The 16,538-nt window shown below is 40.9% G+C and overlaps 2 protein-coding genes and 1 non-coding gene across 5 annotated transcripts; 2 read left to right on the top strand and 1 right to left on the bottom strand.

Annotated features, from left to right (window-relative positions):
* Window positions 1-16: 16 nt before the first annotated feature.
* Window positions 17-11,580, top strand: skic3 (SKI3 subunit of superkiller complex). 2 transcript variants are annotated; one of them, XM_028414500.1, is made up of 41 exons: window positions 17-113; window positions 450-546; window positions 630-773; window positions 870-961; window positions 1,056-1,131; window positions 1,220-1,366; window positions 1,482-1,580; window positions 1,665-1,773; window positions 1,888-2,028; window positions 2,128-2,226; window positions 2,396-2,520; window positions 2,674-2,760; window positions 2,908-3,011; window positions 3,140-3,266; window positions 3,423-3,602; window positions 3,721-3,845; window positions 3,927-4,177; window positions 4,297-4,399; window positions 4,520-4,702; window positions 4,919-5,069; window positions 5,153-5,231; window positions 5,387-5,448; window positions 5,536-5,592; window positions 5,685-5,753; window positions 6,053-6,127; window positions 6,343-6,484; window positions 6,589-6,682; window positions 6,821-6,898; window positions 6,999-7,123; window positions 7,221-7,344; window positions 7,503-7,727; window positions 7,914-7,986; window positions 8,128-8,181; window positions 8,335-8,446; window positions 8,642-8,770; window positions 8,846-8,970; window positions 9,066-9,227; window positions 9,701-9,853; window positions 10,512-10,642; window positions 11,050-11,179; window positions 11,324-11,580. In XM_028414500.1, exons 2-41 carry the CDS (start codon window positions 457-459, stop codon window positions 11,399-11,401), a joined length of 4,710 nt encoding a protein of 1,569 aa, XP_028270301.1. In that variant the 5' UTR covers window positions 17-113; window positions 450-456; the 3' UTR covers window positions 11,402-11,580. The 2 variants fall into 2 exon arrangements, with proteins under 2 accessions (XP_028270301.1, XP_028270302.1); XM_028414501.1 differs by lacking the exon at window positions 17-113 and adding an exon at window positions 165-329.
* A 1,405-nt stretch (window positions 11,581-12,985) lies between these two features.
* trnai-aau (transfer RNA isoleucine (anticodon AAU)) lies at window positions 12,986-13,059 on the top strand. The gene has a single exon. It is a non-coding gene; the product is annotated as a tRNA-Ile (tRNA).
* Window positions 13,060-13,868: 809 nt separating this feature from the next.
* Window positions 13,869-15,678, bottom strand: LOC114441585 (uncharacterized). Of its 2 annotated transcripts, none has more exons than XM_028414576.1 (2): window positions 15,587-15,678; window positions 13,869-14,756 (listed from the first exon to the last, which is right to left on the bottom strand). In XM_028414576.1, the coding sequence occupies exon 2, from the start codon at window positions 14,690-14,692 to the stop codon at window positions 14,051-14,053; it is 642 nt and encodes a 213-aa protein (XP_028270377.1). In that variant the 5' UTR covers window positions 14,693-14,756; window positions 15,587-15,678; the 3' UTR covers window positions 13,869-14,050. The 2 variants fall into 2 exon arrangements, with proteins under 2 accessions (XP_028270377.1, XP_028270376.1); XM_028414575.1 differs by lacking the exon at window positions 15,587-15,678 and adding an exon at window positions 15,432-15,526.
* Window positions 15,679-16,538: the final 860 nt, after the last annotated feature.

Below are 16,538 nucleotides of genomic sequence, written 5' to 3' on the forward strand. Positions count from 1 at the left end.
GGCACCCTCTCGAGTGGACTGCAAAGGAATTTATTTTGAAAGTACTGCGTGTTGACGTTTTCACTTCCGTGTCATCCAGGAGACACAGCGAGCACCGGTTACCAACGTAAACAGTGGGTGGCACTAACTTCTATACACATTTTTATAATGTATAAGGGTAAAAACTGATTTAGTCAGCCGAACAAATTGTACATTAAGTGTAAGTCAAGCTTTTAATAAAGTTAAAATACTCACCCTAGCTAACAGCTAATGCTAAATTGAATAGGCGCTGGCTAGGGAAAACTGCTTACAGCTAGCTAATGAAACCCAGAAACCAGCTGTCAAGTCAGGTCAGTCACGGAATAATATTTAGGGAATAATGATAGCAAAAGTAGCTGCATAATATGGCAAACAACAGTTGGGCTGTGTGATGCGCATTTCTCTTAACGTTCTTTGTTGTCTTCGACCAGTTACAAGATGTCAAATAAGGAAGTAAAAGCTGCACTGAAAAGTGCGAGAGAGGCGATTAAAAACAAAGAGTTTAAAGAGGCTCTGAAACACTGCAAGGTTAAGTATCTAAAATACGAAGACCTCTTTCCAGAAATGAATCTGTTTTATGGCTGACTTTGCTCTTTTCACTGTGGCTTTAGATTGTCCTGAAACTTGAGAAGAACAATTATAATGCATGGGTGTTCATTGGCTTGGCAGCCAGTGAATTGGATCAACCCGAACAGTCACAGACAGCTTATAAAAAGGCAGTGGAGCTGGAGCCTGAGCAGCTGCTGGCTTGGCAGGTGAAGATGTTTTGACAAATGCTGGTGTTACATTAAATTATTTGGTTCACGATTTCTCAGAATTCTGTCGGTAAGATGTTTTTATTTTGTCTTTAGGGCTTATCAAATCTTTATGAAAAGACTGATCAGTGGGACTTCAAAGATGAGCTGCCCAATGTCTATCAGAAGCTTATGGAGCTGTATGCGAGGTGAGTTATGAAAATATCACAAATGTATGTGTGTAATTACTGCATAAGGTTATTTTCAATGATATTTGGTTCTCTGTATGTTCTCCATCCACAGCTCTGACAAAAATAAATGTTATGAGGTGATCAAAAAACTGTCAGATATTTATCAGTCTGACAAGGAATATTCAAAGGTAAATGATTATGGCTAAGACTAATAAAAATACAGTCTCTGGTGTTCCTTTTTCTCCCAGTTTATTGCATTTGTATGTGTGCCCACAGCTGGCAAAGGTTTGGTTGAAGCACATTCAGCTAAAGGAGGAAGAGGCTGCCGATAAGAAAGAGTTGGTGCAGCTGTTACAACAGATGACACAGCTCTTCTCAGAGTGCCATAAGGAAGAAGAACAGGACAATGAAATTCAGCAACATGTGAGACTTCCCCAGATTTGATCTTATCCCGGGGATCTACTATGTTCTACAGACAGACAAAAATATTTTGTATTTTGTAAAGACAAACCATCGTTTGTTTACTTGTGACTATCAGTTAATCACAGCTTTTGAGAAGGCCTTGGTTCTGATGGATCCTGTACCTGGAGAAGAACACAAGAAGGTCTCGGCTGACTATGTTAAATGTCTTTCAAAAGTAAGTGTCAGAAATATAAGCACCTTTAGAATTTCTCACTGTTCTTCTCTAAATTAGATGTTAATGATTCTGCTCTAACTACAGCTGCCACAGGAAGAAGCCAAAATGAAAGAGGCGTGCCAGTCCATGCTGTCCCTCTACCCCAGCAATAGTTATCCTCTTGAAATCCTTTGTGGTCACTACATCAAAACAGGTAGGGCATTGTTTTCTATATATACCATGAAGTTACACTTAAACTGTTTAGGAGATATCTGGCCGGTGAACTCTTTAGAGTCTATATAAATGCATGTTATATTTTCCTTTGAAGGTAATACACATGAGGAAGCAGTAAGTTGTTTTTCTCGACTCCTGGATCTGGCCCCTAACAATGGATTAGGTCACCTGGGTCTGGGCACCAAAGCACTACAAGAAGGAAAGTATGAAGATGCCATTAAGGACCTTGCACAAGGTCGGTTTACATATAAACAATGCTCAAACACGCTGACCATTTCTGTAATTAAAGGAATTTTGTTGTTGCTTTCTTTAATCTGGATTATTGTTTGATTAGGATTGAAGAAAATAAACTCAACTTCAGGGTGGTACAGTCTGGCTGAAGCTCAGTTTAAGATGCACAGATACTCGGACAGTGCAACATCATGTTCACAAGGTATCTTTAAAGTGTTATAAATATCACTCCAATTATCCTGATATGTATGTACTGGTCCAGAAGGATATGTCCATTCAGTAATTTATTAAAAACCAAAAAAAATTCCAAAAAGCTCCCCTGTTTAGTTCCTAAACAACTACTTAATTATGTTGTGTTTTTTGTTCTTTAGGGTTGAATGTATGTGCTTCTGGAGACAAGGAGCTAAGGATTAAACTGCTGAAACTGAAACTAGAGGCTTCAGTGAGAAGTAGAGGAGAGATGTCTGCAGACCAAGCTTTGGAGACATTTTCACAAGTAATTTAAATTATGTTCAGTTAATCCAGTATGTGCATAAATCAGTATGTGATATTGTTTTGAATCTTCTATTTATTTTTATGCCTAATATTTATTATAGTTAGAAGAATATGTCATATCTGTGCTTGTTGTTTTTTCTTTTTCTTTTTTTAGATTCCCGAAGCTGAAAAAGACCCAGTTCTATTAGGCCTCAAAGCACGTGCTTATCTTAACAAAGGGCAGATTGATCAAGCACTCAAGGTTGAAAATGTTTACCCATAACCACTTTATTTATTTAACCTTTATTTAACCAGGCTGGTCAGTTGAGAACCAGTTTTTTCATTTACAATGATGACCTTTTTTCATATCAAAGATGAATGTTCACAAATGAACCTGTGTCTTTTGTAGCTGTCATCAGAGCTGGTGGCCTCCAACCCCAACCTGCCCCAAGGATTTGCACTGAGAGGCCTGGCACACATAGCTGAAGGCAAGCAGCAGTTGGCAGAGCAGAGGTATAAACAGTGCACTTTATATGTGCCTTTTTTCCTACCATGAAACCAAGAATTCCAATTTGGAATGTAGAAAATCAATACATATTCTTGACATATAAGTTATGTGTTTTTGTGTTTTGGTTGTGTAGTTTCCTTAAAGCTGCTAGCCAGAGCCCAGACTGTGGAGAGTACTACTTTTTGCTGGGGCAGCTGTACTGGGACATGGGAGAAGAGACTCGTAAAGACAGAAGCAAAGCTCATACATACTTGCTAAAGGTTAGTTGGTAGTAGTTGGTAATGAGATTGTAATTTCCCCATTGTGGGACATTGTGGGACTAATAAAGGTTTCTTAATCTTAATTATTGTGTCTGTTTTATATAAGTAAAAAGAATGCCTTAAATCCTAAGTAAAGGCTTCATTTTATAATTTCAGGCTGCAAAGATAGATCCACAACTTGGTTGTGCATTCCGCTACCTTGGCCATTATTATCGGGAGGTGGTAAATGACTACAGCCGTGCACAAGGCTGCTATAAGAAAGCTTTTCAGTTGGACAATGAGGATGCTGAATCCGGAGCAGCCTCGGTGGATCTCTGTATGGGACAGGGGGATATGGTGAGTGGCCATAGTTGCAACAAAGAGACCATGTTCAGAGGCACAGCTTCGTTATTGTAGTTTGGAGGTTCTCTCTCTTTCTTCTTAACTAAATCATGTTCTTCTTTTCCGTTTTTAGGACACTGCCTTAGCAATACTTCAGTCAGTGATTGAGAAAGCCACTCCAGGCTCAGCTAAATGGGCCTGGATGAGACGAGGCCTTTACTACCTGAAGACAGGAGAACATCAACAGGCCATAGCAGAGTAAGAACGTTACATCTAAAAAAAACAAATGTATTACTTTATTCTAAATGTTGTGTACAATGTTTGTTATGTTTCCTGCAGTCTACAGGCAGCCCTGAGAGCAGACCCCGAGGACTGGGTTTGTTGGGAATGCTTAGGTGAAGCCTACCTTAACCGCAGGAGCTTCACTGCTGCTTTGAAAGCCTTTGGTAAAGCCCAGCAGCTTCACCCCAGCTCCATCTACAGTGTCTACCAGGCTGCTGCCATCAAACAGACTCTGGGCAAGTTTAAAGAGGCAGTCACAGAGTACTTGCAGATCACAGCACAGCAGGATTATGTTCCAGCTCTTAAAGGTTGGTTTTTATTGTACCCTAAGCATTCACCTACTTTTATAGAATGTTATGTGTTTTATTGCATATTTCTGATGAGCTGTACAAACATGGACTTTTAATTTAATTGATATGTTGTTCAGGTCTTGGGGAGTGCCAGCTGTCTCTGGCAAAAAGTTTAATGGAGGACTGCAGAGACGGAGGAGCCATTGACCAAATTCAACAAGCCATACAAAACATCTTCAGGTAGTAATGAGACATCCGTTCATCCTGCAAACCTCAATATGAGCCAGTTTGTTTTCTGTAATGTATTACAGGCGTTTTCAGTTTTGTTGCTCGTTCCAGTCACATTATTGTGCTTTTCAGAGCTGTGCAGCTGCGACCGGACCTGTCATGTTTGTGGAAGTTGCTAGGTGATGCTTGCACCACTGTTAGCATTGTGTCATCAAACAGAGCCCAGATTCAAGTGCCAGCCTTACTTGCTGGTGTTGACACTGACACACAGAGCCACACGCTCAACCAGGCCCAGACACTCAAAGTTGGTGAGAGGTATGTTCAACAGAACACTGCAACACTATCAGACACTTCTGTGATAAGACAGACAGACAAACGTCATCATTGATCCTGCAGGGGGTAATTGGTAAATAAATATATGTGTAATATGTGTACATGATGAACGTTGATTAATATGTAATGTTAGCTATTATGGCTACCACTGCTGGCCAAGTGTACATTAAATATTAAGTGCACATGTTTCTGCTGCAGATGTTACGCTCGTGCTTTGAAGCTGATGCCTGAGGTCCCCAGCCTGTGGTATGACCTTGGACTCAACTACTACCGCCAGGCCATTAGCTCACTCTGCCCTACAGAGGGAGACCATGATTCCCCATCTCTGCTCCTCGAAAAAGCACAGCAGGTAATTCTTAGAATACTCAGCAATAGTTTACATAGTTTGTTCTTAGAAGTGGCCTTTTAAGAGTTTTTTTTTGGTCTTCACAGTGTTTGAAAAAGGCTATTATGATGGACAGCTCAAGCCACAGCTGCTGGAACGCTCTTGGAGTGATTTCCATGAACAAAGGTAACTGCATGCATTGTTTCAGAATGAAAAATTAATTTGTTTTATTACCCTTCAAAAAACTGATAATAAACAAATACATTTGATTAACCTATGTCAGAAATTAAATGCATTTTTAATGAACTATTAATTGCAGTTCTATCTGTCACTGTCATCAGATTTTGAGAACTATGCTCTGGCTCAGCATTGCTTCATCAAGTCCATACAAGTTGAACAAAATGTATGTACAGCACATTTGTTCTAGTGATTATTATAGCTCTTATACAATCATTCAATATTTTTATGTGACTTTAACATTTTATTATAGAATGTAGTCGCATGGACAAACCTTGGTACCCTGTATATGAAGAAGGAAAATATAGAGGTGTGTGTTCACTTCACTAATATATTTTTCTTATTTTTTAAATCACAGTTGGCTTACATTTGCATTGTAAACATGTGGATTTATTTTCTTAGCTTGCACACGAAGCCTTCAAGATTGCTCAGTCCCTGGAACCACTTTATGTCAACTGCTGGATCGGGCAGGTACCCATGTTTTCCAGATATCCCAATACAATCTTTTCATTCATTTAAATGCCACAATGCTGGGGTAAATGGAATAAATCACTGCTTGATGGTAAAGGTGCTCTTAGTACATGCAGAAGTTGTGCAAACATTTACAACAATCAACACCATTGTGGGAAGGGAACACTTAAAGAAAACTTAGTTTGGTTGGTAAAAGTGCAGTGATAATGACCCTGTAAGGTGTGGTTAGTGTGAAAGTTCTTGAAATTCAGTGTGAGTTTTCTGTAAGTGATAGTTTCATCCTTTTGTCCTCCTACCAGGCGCTGATAGCAGAAAGCGTGGGAAGCTACGACACCATGGATCTTTTCAGGCACACCACTGAACTCAGCACACATGTGCGTGACCTCCCAAAAGCATTGTGGCTGCTATTGTAATACCCACTCATTAGGCAGATAATAACTATCTTTGCTTTACCTTTCTAAGTCACTCAAGTATTTTCTGTTGTAAGCCTTTTGCTTCTGTTAGTAAGTATTTTGTATACTGTACAGTATATTTTTATTTTCCCTCTGGCTTCATCATATATATCTCTGTATATCTATATCTCTGTCAGATGGAAGGAGTGAAAGGTTATGCCTACTGGGTTTGCTCCACCCTGCTGGATAAGAGCAACAGGGACTCTGAATTATACAGATACAACATTGTGCAGATGAATGCCATCTCTGCTGCTCAGGTGGCACTCAGCAAGTACACAGGTTTGGTTGAGCACACAGGATCCACTGACGCACTGATGATGTTTTTTAGAGGGGTTGTGATTTAGAGACAGATGTTTTGTGACATGATGTTTTCTTTTTCCCAGAGAGAATCCAGTCTGACCCAGATGCTTTTATTATGCTGGGTTACCTGAATGAACACCTGCAGCTGAAGAGGCAGGCCTTACAGGCTTACCAAAGGTGTTTTTATGATTTCCACTTTCTCATTAAAAGACACTATACTTATACAAGAATGACAGAAGATGTGCTGCCCCACCTGTTTGTATATGTAATTGTATACAATTCTAGTACCGTTCTATATTCTGATTCATTTCACAGAGCTGTGGAGCTGCTTCAGTCCACATCCTCTTCAGAACAGCTGGCCTTTTCCCTGGGCTGCTATGGTCGTGCTTTGTGGTAAGCATTCGTCTCATTATGATGTACACCAATCACATTAAAATGCACAAACCACATATCTTAGACCTCACCCTTGTATGTTTCTGTGCGTCATTTACAGTACCTCTGGCCAGTGGGAGGAGGCTGTGCATGTTTACAAGTCCACTTCACTGCAGGGCATCAGTGACCTGGTTGGGCTAGCTCTCTCATACTGCAGGGCAGGACTCTTCCCAGAAAGCATTGCGGGTAAGGATTAGGAAACACACTGAATTTGTATGGTCTTTACATGTCAGATTGGCTGCAAACAAACTGTTGTGCAACCATGTGTGTGTGTCTGCTGTAGCCTATGAGCGTGCCTTGGCTGTGGCTTCCACTGAAAAGGACAAGGCTCACATACTGACAGCTCTGGCCCTGCTGCAGCACCGACTGGGCAACCTAGACTCAGCAAAGACACTGCTGTTTAAATGGTAAGTCCGTCCTGTATGTGGTGTCTGTTGTAACACATTTTTTGCTTTTATTTTTTAGTTTATGCAAAGATAAAAAAAAATAAAAAAAGGAACTTAATATGGATAGGCTATGTGGGCCTTTTAATTGTAGTCATTTTCCGTCTGTTCTCTGTCTGCAGCTCAATGTTAAAGGAGCCAATATCAGAGTCTCTTCTGTGTTTATGCGCCCTTGGATTGGTCCATGGTGATGCCACACTTGCGGCTGCTGCCCTAACTGAGCTGATGAAGCTAGGTTCGTCCTCTGCGAGTGTTGTGGAGCAGCAGTGTCTCCTCACCTGCGCCTTGCTGGCCCTGCAGGGAAACTACAGTGCAGTTCAAAGAGAGGCTTCCAGGGCTGTACACAGGTAAGCTGTTCATATGAATTTTACCTTACTGGTGTGCTGTACTTGACAGTAATCCTAATAAGATCACACCACATCAGATTCACATCATTTTGCATAACAATGTCCAAATCATCAAGAGACACCAATTACCTCGATGTGCAGCTATTTATCATATTGATAAGAAGTCTTTTTTTGTCCTCTTTACAGCAATCCTGGAAACCCATCTCTGTGGGCCCTTCTGTCCAGAGTGGTACCACAGTACTACCCAAGAAAGGCAAACGTAAGTCTGTATATGCAAACATTATAAGCAATTGCAAACAGTCTCCCATTCATTTTTTGAAATGCCTGATCCACTGTTGCTGTACTACTGCTGGACAGTGTAAGGTTTTTGTTGATGGATTTAACTGCTGTGTTCTTATAGGGTGGTGCGATGGCTGGCCATGTTGCTTGTCTCTCCAGTATGACCCAGGGAAAGGTAAATGTGTGGCTGTATAATTGATGTAGGTTTTTAATATTGTCTTTGTACACAGTGTAAATTGCCATATTGCAGCTGCTATCTGAATGTTCTGTGCTGTGATGCTGTGTACAGTAATGAACCACTGATGATCTATCTTGTGTACGACTGCAGAGGGCGTTGTTGTACAGTGGTGTGAACCAGCTGGCCAGTGGGAGACACTCTGGAGAAGACAGTCAGAGGAATGCACTAAAGACAATACAGAGAGCAGTGCTGCTCTGTCCTGGTAAACACACACAGACACTCACACACTAACATTCATACATGTACTTTAGTAGGATGTTTTGTGATAAATAGTGCTTGTTTATGTGAATCTGTATTAGAGGTATGGGTAGCAACCTACCATGAAACATTTAACAGTGCTGCTGTATGAGATGCCTGTAGATGCATACCTGAGTCCTTACTCTGTTCTTTACTTTAGATGATCCAGCAACATGGGCCGGGTTAATGGCTGCTTGTCACACTGAAAACACTTCCTGCTATCTGTCTGGTTCTGCCCCCTGCAGACAAGGACTGGAGCAAATCCTCATGTCAGTTGTTTCTGAGAAAGGTCTGTTCACAGGTTTCACTGTACCTCGTGTTTTGTGTTTGTTTGTGTGTTAGTTAACGCCTTTGTGTTTTCCAGTACGTTGTGTGGAGGAGATAGAGCGCCCTCTTGCCCAGTCCCTAGAAGGCTGGGTATTACAACAGGCTGTGACAGGTCTAATGTTAGAGGGAAAGCTTGATCAGGCAGAGGCTCTCTGCACACAGGTGGGATACACACACAGACACACACTCTGCCTTCACTGATATCTACACCTTATTTTACCATATTTGCTTTAATTTTAATTTTGTCTTTGTCCCAGGTGCTGAACGTGTCCCCTGAACACCCAGCAGTGATGCTGTCACTCAGACAAGTGCAGTGTCAGCGCCTCCTAATGGCTGATGGTACTATGCTTCCCGACCCAGTTCTAGAGCAGCTCAGCAACGCTGTGATGATGAATCCCACCAACTTTGGGGCATGGCATGTAAGTGGACGCCCCCTTACTAGAAATATTGCGGCAGTGCTTTTTTTGTACTGCATTTTACACAGCGCTTTAACACATTGTTCACATGGGCAGATGTTAATAGCAAAAACCACAATCCATAACAAACTGTTTAACAGATAGCAACACTAAATGTTGATTAAATTAGACTTGTGGCACAATGTCGAGGTAATGCTGTATTAAAGTAATCTATCAATCTATCCATATGTCTGGTCCTTACTAGTGCATTGTCTCTTTGCTGTAGACAGTAGATCCCAACCACATAATCAATGGCTGCTACCAGCAAGGTAGAAGCAGCAGACAGACAAACTTTAGAGATACTGGCAGATTGTAAAGATTGTTTTATCTTTTTAAGTGAAGATATTAGCATTTTGTTGCTGTATGTTCTGTCCCTCCTATTTTTCTGTATTTCCAATCTGTGTATACACTAAACTCCCCTGCTCTGCCTCACTCAGTGGCTGGCTGAGGTGTATCGCAGTCAGGGCTTGCTGGTTCAGGCAGTCATGGCTTACAGGCAGAGTCTGCAGTTGGCTTCACAGCTCGGTGTGCACAGCTGCCAGGTAGCCAGCCTGCTCCGACTAGCCCTACTTGCCCTTGGACCCTGCATGGTGAGTCCCCTATATGATCATTATGATTATGATGATCATCTTCGGTAGATAAAGTATAGCGGTAGCTAAAGCATCATGGCAATATTATAATATAATCATATAATTATATTTTTTTACGTTGCAAATATATCAATAATGCAATTGGAAGGCTAAGATTAAATTATGTTAGAATAGTAGGTCTTTTCTTTTGACCTAGAGGCAATGTTTTATCAATGAGCACAAGGGTTGTTTTTATAACTAAGAATAATGAGGTACCTATTACTCTGCACATACAAAGCCGGAGGCAGCTTTGATACACATCCCTTTCAAGTGGGCAGAAGCCAAGTAGAGGAGATGAAAGATGGGTGAATATCCAGCTGTGATATACACGATCAGTAGCCCAGGCCAAGTGGAAATACAAACAAGTCAAAAGCTGCCTCTCTGTTATCACTGTGGTATTTACTATATTTGCCTGACATTTTTTTTCTGGCATTGTTTGAATGAAATGTGTATATCACCAATTTGACTACAACTGCTGCTCCTATGGAAGCTATTGTTTTGGCTAACTCTACTAATACCACTTAAAATTTTGAGTAATTCAGTAGTTTTACTTTTTGTAGTGATTTCTCTTATTTAATTTTATTCTAAACTGTAAACTCTGTATGATGTGATTTCCAAGGCGGGTGTCCCAGGAAATGACTGGAAGGACCTGATACTGGAAGCCACCACTGAGGTTTTGAAGCTGGGCTCATCTCCTGTAGCTCACCTTTTCCAGGCCCTGCTACAGTATGTGACAAAGATGGCTGCTAGGTCAGTGCACGTTTTTTTGTTTTTTCCCTGTTTTGTTCTGTTTCCACTGCAATGGGATCTGTACAAATGTGTGTGCGCTGTTCTACTAGGATGCTCAAATGCTTATGTATAATTTTCTTTTTCTGATAATTTGATAGTATAGATTAGAATTACTTTAGTCATCTTCAGATTTATTCTTGAAAATGGACAATGTTTTATCGCATGCATAATTATAGTTCCTCAGCTTTTATTTTATTGTTTATATGGGTAAATATTGAGCAAAAAGGTGGACATTTTTAGACACAAACGGTAATCAAAGAGTACGTGCCAGATCAGCATGGAGTACATAAATTTATATCAGATCAGAAATTCCATTGGGAATTGAAAAGTCCATTGCTTTGTCCATGTATTTTATGTCTTGTCTGCAGAGAAACAAGACGTTCGCTGGAGAAGCTGGTATACATCCCACCTCAAGACATTCCAGTGACGGTGGTCCAGGTGGCCAGCTGGTACCTCCTCAGACATTTGCATGCCAAAAATGACCAGGAACTTTTGAATGTGAGTACACAGCGTACTTCTTTTTGTGGGGATGCCTTCTTTTGAAGTTCCATTTTCTAACCATTGCAGATGTTCTTGTCTTTGCATTGGTTGTTTAGCTCTACTTAGCTTTGATAGTGAACAGATTTTCACATCTTTTTGCAGGTCCTTTTGCAACATGCCAAAATGAATGGTGATAGAAGACTGCTGGAGTTTAATTCACTGCTTGCCTCTTCATCCTGAATTCTGCAACCACATCACTATACATCTAATGAAATCACTCTGTGGGATTGTCTTGGCAAACCACAGTTCCAGCTTTGCTCCTGTCTCCTTAAATATTAATTGTAAAATATATTATAAAATCAATTAAATATTTAGTAAATGTGTTTTACTTCAGGCTGAAATAAAGACAGTTTGCTTTATATAGGATTGTCTAAACTTCCTTACAAATACCCATGACACATTCGGAGAGTAATCAGCAGTGCTTAGGTTTATATAAATCACTGTAAACAAAATATGCATATTCTATAGGCAGTAAAGATTTTTGCATATTGCACCAAATCCAGTGTTTATTTTCCTAAATCCTAAATTGAAGTATTGAAATTACACCCTGAGTTAATTTACAGCTAAACAGCTAAATTTACAACTTAAAGCTATCGGTATCAAAACCGTGCATGTGCTCTCAATTATTTCCTGGACAGTAGTGCTTGGTCATTAGAATGCAGATGTTATTCCCACAGCTCCAGCACTGTTGCTTGATGTGTGGGAAATCATCTTGCACCTTTCGCTTGCACAGTGAACATGTATCCACAGCAATACTACCTCCACTGGAGATTTCAAGATTGGTGGCCAAAAGCTGTTGAAGCTCAGCTAACACAGTGTTTGGGGCCTGAGTAATGGCCATGACCTTCACTCTTTTAAGGTCAAACTGAGTACACCTCTCATACCGCAGTTGGGGGTATCCAGCCTTGTGTGGACCAGGTTTTTTGCAACGGGTGATTGTCCTTGTCAATATGCTTGACATGGCCAATACGCACATGTAACTCAAGGATCACCCTGTTTGGAGTGTCACACTTTAATGGATAACGTGCGGCCTTATTCTTATCACGAAGCACACCCTTTCCCAGCAAGCCATCTGATGACTGCTGAAAGCCAGTAGTAATAATAGCCCGTGCACTGGCAACAGTGGTACTATGCTACATAGTGTAGATTCCCCGATCTTTGGGTGCCTGGGAGGGCCCTAGTTGTATACTAGAAGAATCATCATCGTAGATCGCCTCCCAGCCAAAAAGCTGCAGTGACATCCTGCTTTAGTAAGACTGCTTTTCAGGCCCTGTAACGACCAGGGTGTAGCTTGTATTATTCAACAAATCTAAGGGTCACAAAAAAAAGATGCAGTTAGCTTACCTAATTAGTAAACTAAGTTAGTCACACAAGTTTAGATGTTAAGTGTACTAATTATTAAAGCAACAGTATATTCATGGGATTATGAACTATCTTAGCTTACAGAAACCACCTAAACCCGTAAACTAATGCAAGAGTAGGATGTTTTGACTTCTACTCACTTTCGTTCGCAATGATCGTTTTATAGAAATCTAACGAGGTACATACTAAATTTGTTTTGTTATGATTATAGGATAATTACAGGATAGTTATTTATGTATACGAAAGAGCATTACCGTCGACCGTGAGTTTGTTCGCTGTATAGCGATATAGCTTTCACTTTCTGTTTGTTTCGTAATAAATGTCGGTCTATGTATATACACATATATAGGTATATGTATAGGTGTGTATTGATATGAAGATATGTTTCTCTACACCGCACGTGGCCGGTTAGCTCAGTTGGTTAGAGCGTGGTGCTAATAACGCCAAGGTCGCGGGTTCGATCCCCGTACGGGCCATCATATGTTTTTCACTACAATCATACTATTTTCCAATGTGTGTTTTTGTTCCAAATATGAAGATATACTTTTTTTGTTATTTTCTTCACATGTAATATGTAACATGTTAAGTAAACTCAACACAAGTTTAACTAACCACCAGCTGTGAAACATTGACACCAGGCAAAACAGGTGGTTTTTAAGAGGAGTCTAGGAAGCCCTGTTAAGTTTCCCTTAACAGAGGTGGTGGACTCAGACATCTTCCTGCCACATACAATACATCAATTCATTGGAAGTTTTTCACCAAGTCACATGCAGCAATTATCATCTGTCAGTAGCTCCCCTGCAGTCTCACAGTTGTTAGACACACCTCAACTTGTGAAGGTGAACAGCTGAGTCTTGTCCTGTGGAGGTGGCTCTCCTGTGTTGTGGCTTATCTTCTGTGGAGTGGTTATTTACTTTTACCAATGTACAGATCAGAGCATCCCTCACTGCACTGGACTGCATATATCACATTGCTGTGTTTTTCGCTGGGAGTTTTGTCCTTCTGGTGGACCAGCTTTTGTCTTAGTGTTTTCATGCGTTTAGGGTCATAATTTTAATGTCCATGGTTTGCCAAATTGTAAACCAGTGTCATTTTGGTAGGTGGACTTCAACTTGTATTTACTGAAGCTGGTAATGTTAGCTTTACATTTTGCCTGTGGGGATACTTCCATATGCGATCAAGGCTAAATTAAAGTCACTGGTCAGACATTTCACATCGCAGCCTCCAGGGGGCTCCTCAAAGTTGACACGGCACTTACTTTGAAACACACACACAGATTCCTTGATTAGTGAAACAATAGTGACATTTATTGAATTTTATGATTAACAAAAATATCACAAATATTTTTACTATGGTTGTTTTAATGTTTTTTCTTTGAGTACAATTTACGAGACCAGAGATTGTTACATTGATGTGATGGTTCTTTGTGTCATCATTCTTCTCCATTTGTTGGGTCATCTTCTTCCTTTAAGGACAGAAATGTTTGGCCATAAGAATGCAGATGTTTTTCCCACACTTCCAGCACTGCTGGCTGATGTGTGGAGCGCCCTGCTGGGTGTTTCTCTTACACAGGGAGCACAGATTTGCAGCATCATCTCTTCTCTTGGCCAACTGCTGTTCAAGCTCTTTCTCTATGGTGGGGTTTGGTGCCTGCACGATTCCTACTACCTTCACTCTTTTGGGATCAAACACACAATCTTCCTCAAAGCCTTTTGGTGCTGCTAAAAGGCCGATATTTGGAGGCACCCAGGCGGTGTCATAGCCGTGTAAATGCCAGTCGTACTGCAAAGGATGGTTGTCTGTGTCGATACGTTTGACACGGCCAACACGCACGTGCAACTCAAGGATCACCCGGTCTGCAGAGGTGCCGTTGTATGGGTACAGTGCTGCTTTGTTCTTGTCACGACTAACATACACACCCTCTCCAAGCATGCCTCTCTTGGACTTTTCGAAACCATTAGCTATGATGGACCGAGCACTGGCAACACTGGTCCCATGGTACATGATGTAGACGCCCCGGGCCTGAGGTTTTTGCGATGGCCTCAGCTGCACGGCGTGACATGAAGCACCGTCCTCGACCACCTCCCAACCAGAGAACAGCACTGACATCCTGATAAAAGAACGAGGCTGATATATATAGGGTGATGTTCAGGTCTCAGAAAGATCTGCAGCTCTGTGAAAATTGTTCAGAAAAAAACACAGAGATATAGATAATAGCAATCAGGGTGTTAACATGTGCATTACTTCACAATAGTCTGTCCATCCTGTACATGCTCTAATGAATTTGATGCATTAGCTTCAATACTCTTAACAAGTCTCCATAAATGACCCTCAGAAACTGTAGTCAGCGATCAGTATTTTAAAGATATCTGTGTCCCTGCAGAAAAATTCAAAATAGGTTTGACTCTTCTCAGTATAAAAGTATTAGATGTGGAACTGGTTTAATGTGGTAAAAAAATAGACACATGTTCCTTTGCTGGAGTGTCACACAGTTTCACAAACAGAAACTGTGTTTTAAAGCTACCTTTGTCACTGGAGATTATCTGAGACATTATCTACGACTTGACTTTGACTTTTGACCTGGAATTGTTATGTATCAAGCTGTTACGGCAGCAGTTTAAGCTGATTAAAAACATGCCACCTTTTACTTAAAATTCCCTTTAACCGAAACTGTGAATCTTAAACCAGCTGCAGCTTCTGTTTATTTCCAAGTCTCGCCAAATCTCCTTGCCTGCTTTAACGTGGTATCTTCTGTACTATCGCGTTGTTTTACTTCTGACGGTTATTTAGTAAACTTTCTCTACTCTTGAAAAGCAAAACTTTTTTAGTCAGTATTTTTCAATCTTACCCTTAGTCCGGAGTCGACAGAGCAGTTGTCTAAACTTTCAATACATTTTGATTTCGCTTTCATAACGTCACAGTCTTTGCCTTGCCATGTGACCTCAGCTCAGCTGTTGATTTTGAAGCAAACACCAGGGTCGTGAGTTCGATCCCCGTACTCACCGTATGTGCAGATAATTGTAGGATTGTATGGCACGGTGCGACTCTCTCACGCAAGACACTCCTTTTAATTCTTCTGCAGTTGTCAGCATGGCCAGACCATTGACTGTGAACAGATTCACAGCATGACACCTGCCCAGTGAGGCCGAAACATTTGATCGCCCCCTGGTGGCTTGCTGCAGTATAAACCTCGCCTCTCAAATCCATTTTTTCTTTCTTGTTGCCTAGTTTTTGTCCCGCCAATCTTTGTGCAAGTGCTATTTCAGTATGCTCATGTTTTTACTAATATCTAAATTCAAATATAGTATTATTAACCTATGATGATGATGATCCCACGAGTTATGTTGTCAGGGGTTTTATGCCCCTAGCGGAGGCTCCCAAGGCAAACAGCTCCTGGGTGACGGGTCAGACTATAAGAGCAGTTCAAAAACCCCCTATGGAAAATTGTTAAGCAAGGACCAGAAAAGAAAGAGAAAAAACAAAACCCTAAATATTTTTATGGATACATAAAAATATGTCTGCCCACCTCACAGACTCACATTCACAGACTTCCTGTACCTCAGTGCAGCAATAAATAAATATCTTGGTGACTGCAGAGCCACGTGATTTTACTGCTCTGTACTGCCTGGTGCACGCTGTATAGACTGCAATAATGTATCTTTCCAAATCACAATCATTGTTATGATGTGTTCCTGTTACTTGTTTTCCTTTTTTTGTAGTCACGACCTCCAATGCCTAGCATGATGGATGTTTGTGGCTGTGCTCAGTGTTGACTCTTAACTGCTTGTCATATTAACATCTTAGATAATATACTTTACTGAGTCATCAGTCACACTACGATACACCACCTTATCAACAGACTCATGGACAGGAGAGATGAGGGTGGTCACATAGTGCAGAAGTCAGTGCTGTGTGAAAGGGTGCATGGGAGACACTGTATGATTTCACAGCCTGC

This window comes from Parambassis ranga, chromosome 9 (assembly GCF_900634625.1).
Source record: "Parambassis ranga chromosome 9, fParRan2.1, whole genome shotgun sequence".
In the NCBI taxonomy this organism is placed as follows: Eukaryota; Metazoa; Chordata; class Actinopteri; family Ambassidae; genus Parambassis; species Parambassis ranga.

Coding starts and splice junctions, on each gene's coding strand:
- skic3 (XM_028414500.1), top strand. CDS start 457: ATGTCAAATAAGGAAGTAAAAGCTGCACTGAAAAGTGCGAGAGAGGCG. Junction 1,367..1,481: donor ACAATGAAATTCAGCAACAT/GTGAGACTTCCC, acceptor TGTGACTATCAG/TTAATCACAGCTTTTGAGAA. Junction 1,774..1,887: donor TGGTCACTACATCAAAACAG/GTAGGGCATTGT, acceptor TTTCCTTTGAAG/GTAATACACATGAGGAAGCA.
- LOC114441585 (XM_028414576.1), bottom strand. CDS start 14,692: ATGTCAGTGCTGTTCTCTGGTTGGGAGGTGGTCGAGGACGGTGCTTCA.